Here is a 6,063-nt window from a genome sequence, read left to right as displayed (position 1 = left end):
GACGGTCCAAACAAGTCCATATGGAGAAGCTCCAATGGTCTAGTTGTGGATATCACATTCTTTTTATTAAAGGAATTATTGACTTGTTTAAATTTCTGACACATGTCACAGGAGTCCTGAGTTTTAAAATCGAGTTTTGGAAGACCAATTACCAAATTGTTTTTAGATAATATTTTAAATGCTTCACATGAATGTGAGCGACGCGTCTATGCCAAAGCCATATGTCATCTTCTTTTGAAATAAAACATTTTGAGAAAAGAGAAGTGACATCCTCTAGATTTACCATATAAATATTATTTACTCGATATCCGACAAATTTAACATTATTAGATAATACATCACGAATGATACAACAATCAGAATCAAAAGACACAAGATTACCTTTGTCGTATAGTTGGCTTATGCTCAACAGATTATGTTCCAAACCTTCTATGTATAGAAAGTTCTCGATTATCGTGTGGGTTGAGTTGCCAATCTTCCCGGTGCCTAAGATTCTTCCTTTGTTATTGTCTCCATAGGTGACCAATCCTTTTTCTTTCAACGACAAGTCTAGGAGTTTTGACTTGTCCCCAGTCAAATGTCTCGAACAAACAAACGCTATCAAGATACCAGTTTTGTCCGTGTGTCCGAAGACATGCCTGCAAAATATATCACCAGCTAGTCTCAGGTACCCAAATTATGTTGGGTCCTTTTCTGTTAGTGACGTGGGAGTTATCTCCCTTTCTTACCCAAGCGTAAACACCACTGGGTATCCCATATCTCCTAATGTAACATGAATGAGATGTATGGCCATATGAGCCACAATAATAGCATGTAGGGACTCTATTTTTCTTATTGGAATTTTTATTTTGGCGTGTTAGAGGTCTCCTATATGGTCTATTTTTATGGGATGAGGGAACATACCCTAATCCAGTGTGGTCACCAACGTTTCTCATTTTACTAAGCAGAGTGTCTAATTGGTGTTTACTATTTGTAAGTTTTGCGAGTTTTTCTTTGAGTTTAAAATTTTTGTTCTTCAAGTCCTCGCAAGACTCACAAGTAGTAGTTTGACATAAGTTATTTTTAGATCAATCGCATGAAGTACAATAAAAAAATTAGATCTAAGGTTTCAGTTTCCAATTTTAATTCATCTCATTCTTTCTGCAGTTGAATTAATTTTTGATCATTTAGCAAAATTATTCTTTTTCTATCGTTACTTATTTTTGCTAATTTCTTAAGCTCTTCATACATCTCAACATAAGCACTATATAATATATCACATGAGGGAGAATTAGAACAAGATGATGATGTGTCAGAATATACCTCATCTGAAGTATCCTTACTACCTGATCTGCAAGCCTCATCTGAAGTATCCTTACTACCTGATCTGCAAGCCTCATCTGTTATCGTCATTAAGCACAGCTTCGCAGTCTCCACTTCATCTAAGGTACTTGATGTTGTTTCTTCCTCCGGTACATCCAGAACGAGGTATGCCTTCTTCGACTTGAAGTGTCGGGGAGTGCTCTTCTCTGAAACAACTTTCTTCAAGTAAGTGGGGCACTGGAACTTCATGTGACCCGACTTACCACATTCATGGCAAGTGAAGTGCTCCTTGTTCTTGCCTTTCTTAGTTGATTCTCGCGCTTCTTTCTTTTGAAATCATCTAAATCCTCCTTTCTTCTTTAAGAACTTTCCAAATTTTCGTACAAGAAGATTTAGCGTTTCCTCGTCAATGTCTGAATCAGAGTCGTCATTTTCCATCTCTTTATTGGGTTGTGATGTTGAAGCTTTAAGAGATATTCCTTTCTTTTTACGATCAGACTCATCATGCATGGTCAGACGCCCAAGCTCCATCTCATGCTCCTGAAGCTTTCTGAAGAGTGTTGCCATAGGCATGGACTCTAGATCCTTGGACTTCATGATTTTTGTTACTTTAGGTTGACATCTCCTGTCAAGACAAGGTAAAACTTTGTTATTGAGTTCTCCTCTGGTGAACATTTTATCTAGAGTAATAAAATGATTAATAATGTGAGTGAATCGCTTTTGCATATCACTGGTCGATTCACTTAGTAGCATACGAAATAATTTGTATTCATGAGTTAGCGCGTTTAGCAAGGCGCGCTTGACCTCGCTAGTGCCCTCGTGAGTCACTTGTAAAGTGTCCCACATTTCCTTGGCACTTTGACATTGAGACACCCGAAAGAATTCATTGTAAGATAGGGCCGAGGTAATTATATTTTTGGTGCGAAGGTTGAACTGGACCTTCTTGCGCTCCTCATCGGTCCATAAGCTTTTAGGCTTTTCTTTCGGTTCGCCATCCACTAGGTGAAGTGGGACGAAGGGACCACTGATTACGGATTCTCAAATATCCAGATCAATAGCCTCTATGAAAATCTTCATTCGGATTTTCCTGTAGGCGTAACCCTCGCCACTGAATACGGGAGGGCGGTCAATGGATGTGCCATCACCGCCAAAGGGGTTGGTGGAGCCCATTTTAATTCCCTTAGGATCACGTAGATACTGTTGAGCTAGCACGTCGTACTAGCTCTGTACCACTTATTAGGTATTAGTGGCCTAGGAACACCTAGACGGGGGTTGAATAGGTGTAGCGGTTATCAATCACCGCTTCTTGAACCAAATCCCAACTGCTGGAAACAGCCCAGTTAATCGATTAACAACACGCTTTAATCCATTAACTATTGCACAGAACATAATGATCAGACAAACAAATTGCACAGTTATTTAAACACAATTGAACAGATATAATCATATATTTTTACGCAAAAATATTAAGCATATGGCAGTAAACAAATATCCAGAATATTAGTTGTAGATTCAATTTATAACAACAAGAAACTAAAAGAAGATTAAGAGAGAAAAAGAGTGCACAAAAGGATTTTTATCCTCGTTCGTTTGTGGTCCACTGCAAACTACATACAGGCCTCCCCTTCTGATATAAGGAGATTTTCTTCTTCACAATATTGAGATACAGTATGAACACACACACAAATTCAATTACAAGCACATGAGACACTCCTTTCTCGAAATCTAGGACCCCTAAACTCTTGGTTTGACTCTACCCATCGCCTGAGAAAACCTTTCACGAGAAATAGCCCCAGTCAAGATTCTTGTCCTCAAATCAAGACCTCCTAGCTTTGGTGAATCATCTCAATCCCTGTGGTGATCTCACACCGGGAGACTAATCCAGAAATACACAAAAAACACGTTAAACATCAAGGTATATTAAGCACAATAATGCTTGGAATATAATAAGAAAGGACTCAAAGACTAACCCACTCACTAATCACTTAAGCCATCAAGATCTATGTGAGTTAATCAAAAACACAGAATTCAGATAATCTCTCTAACAATCTATTTAATGCATGAGCATGTGAGCAAGATAAGAATAGACACAGTATTATGCAAAACAATAAGCAAATGACAGAAATCAGAATAGCATAATATCTCTCTTCTCACATATGCAATCTCTCTTGCAAAAACAGTAAAACGATATGCAATATGCTCTCTAAACAACTCTATACCATAGAATGCAATGTTGTGGTTTTCTGAATGTTGCCTCTTATTTATAGCATGATGTTTAGGCGATTACATTCATTGCAAACAGTTAAACGGTTGAACCAGAAATGAGTTATAATAAATAATAGACCAGTTAATTGATTAAGACTACCCGTTAATCGATTAACCATCAACAGAATGACATAGAAAACATTTCAAACAGAAAACACTGATTTAATAGAACAACAGTTGAGTTAATCGATTAAGTTACCACGTTAATCGATTAACTGGAATATTAATGCACATGTTTCAAAAGGTAAACTTCTCATACGTTAAGCACAACATATATACATGTTCTAGCAATTATATTATGCCTAATATGTACATATAACATGTATGATTAATGCATGAACATACGATTAACTAGATGATATGTCTCATGGATATGATATGACAATTAATATGACTTAAGAGACTAGCACCTAGGTTCACCTAACATATACTCACTTACTACGGCACACATCCCAGACTACTTAGAATATAGACTCAAATTATGTCCTAGTCTAGATATGACCAAATGAGAGCATAAGGCATGTTGATTGTTGAGCCATCCTCAAGCTTTAATAGAACCTTGTTTTCATCAAAACATAGGCAAAGAAATGCTAGTGCTATCCTTGACACTTTGCACTCTCAATAGAAGTCCAGGTCCTGATGGTTTTAACTTTGCTTTTATCAAAAATTCGTGGAATTGGATGCAGCATGATATTCTTGCGTTGGTTGAGGATTTTTTTCACTAATGGTGATTTGGTTAGAGGTTGCAACGCCTCTTTTATTGTTCTAATTGCAAAGATGACCTGTCCTCAGGGCCTTGGTGACTTCATACCCATCTCTCTTGTTGTTTGTATCTATAAAACCATCTCCAAAATTCTTGCAGGTCGTCTTAAAAGGGTGATTCATTCGATCATCTCCGAATGTCAAACCACCTTTTTAAAAGATGGAAATATAATGGATGGAGTGGTTATTGCCAATGAGGTGGTTGATCAGGCTAGTAAAAAGGAAAAAAAGGTGATTCTTTCATCTTTAAAGTGGATTTCGAGAAGGCATATGATTTTGTAAATTGGAGCTTCCTTCTCTACATGATGGAAAGGATGGGTTTTTGTTTTAAATGGCGGAATTTGATAAAGAGTTGTCTTCAATCTAGTTCTGTGTCAGTGTTGGTAAATGGGAGTCCAACTTCGGAATTCCCAATGGCCCACGGTTTAAGACAAGGTGATCATATTGCTCATTTTCTTTTCCTTATTGTTGCTGAAGGTATTGGTGGTATTATGCGATTGGCGGTTTCGAGAAATCTTTTCAGTGGTTATTTAGTTGGTACTGAAGGTGTGGTGGTGTCCCATCTTCAATATGCGGATGATACTCTATTGATTGGGGAGAATACCTCGGATAACATCTTGGTTCTCAAATGTATTCTGAAGTGTTTTGAATTGATATCTGGGCTTAAAACCAATTTTCATAAAAATAAATTTATTGGTGTTAAAGCTCCTTCAGATTTCATTCAGATGGCGGTTAATAAACTATTATGTGGTGTTGGATCTGTGCCATTTAAATTCCTCGGTATTCCAGTTGGAGCAAATACAAAAAGATGCTCTACGTGGACCCCGATTATTGAGTCCTTCAAGAAAAAGTTCTCCCTTTGGCAACAGAAGCTCATTTCCTTCGGAGGTCAGGTTACTCTCATTAAGTCGTTCATTTCCTCTTTACCTATCTATTATTTCTCCTTCTTTAAAGTCCATTTATCTGTTATTAAAGATCTTGACAAAATTCGGAGGAGAATCCTTTGGGGTAGGGGGTAGGGGGAGGGGTGTAAAGGTGTTCATTGGGTGAGTTGGGATAAGGTTTGTATGTCAAAAAAGGAGGGGAGTTTGGGGTTAAAAAATTTGTCGGTTTTTAATCTAGCTTTGTTAGGCAAATGGAGATGGAGGTTATTAACTGAAAAGGGGTCTTTGTGGGTTAAAGTCCTGAAGTCTAGATATGGTGATAGAGCAGGTTGTTAGGGTGAGACTGGTCGGTCTGATTGTTTTCTAAGAGGGTTGTCTTGATGGAGGGATCTTGGTAGTCTAAAAAATAATGTAGTTGGTATTGGGGAGGGTTGGTTTAACGATGCGATTAGAAGGAGAGTAAGGTCAGGTCATTTGGTTAGGTTCTGGACAGAGTGTTGGGTAGGAGTGAATTGTCTTAAAAATTGTTTTGATAGACTTTTTCATGTAGCTGTGGATAAAAATGCTACTATTAGTTCCTTGGGTTTTTGGAGAAACGGTTCTTGGTGTTGGAATCTACAATGGAGAATAAATTTGTTCCTTTGGGAACAAGAAGGAGTTGAGGACTTGCTTAAGCGCTTGTAAGATGTCAAAATTGCCCAAGATAAAGATGATGGATGGTTGTGGGTCCATGTCAAAAGTAGTGACTACTCTGTTCGTATTGCTTATCGGGTGCTTCAAATTGGTTCTAATCAACCTGGTGATGTCTTTTATAAAGGGATTTGGAGTAGTATTGTCCCAACAAAGATGA

General features: G+C 37.7%; 1 protein-coding gene across 1 annotated transcript; it reads left to right on the top strand.

Annotated features, from left to right (window-relative positions):
• Positions 1 to 4,344: 4,344 nt before the first annotated feature.
• LOC109339246 lies at positions 4,345 to 5,844 on the top strand. Its single transcript, XM_019576660.1, has 3 exons — positions 4,345 to 4,560; positions 4,680 to 5,222; positions 5,764 to 5,844. The coding sequence occupies exons 1-3, from the start codon at positions 4,345 to 4,347 to the stop codon at positions 5,842 to 5,844; spliced, it is 840 nt and encodes a 279-aa protein (XP_019432205.1).
• The last annotated feature ends 219 nt before the right edge of the window (positions 5,845 to 6,063 follow it).

The sequence above is a fragment of the Lupinus angustifolius genome, unplaced genomic scaffold (genome assembly GCF_001865875.1).
Source record: "Lupinus angustifolius cultivar Tanjil unplaced genomic scaffold, LupAngTanjil_v1.0 Scaffold_64_62, whole genome shotgun sequence".
NCBI classification, from domain to species: Eukaryota; Viridiplantae; Streptophyta; class Magnoliopsida; order Fabales; family Fabaceae; genus Lupinus; species Lupinus angustifolius.
The sequence above is the reverse complement of the archived record's forward strand: the minus strand, read 5'-3'. Positions and strand labels throughout refer to the sequence as shown.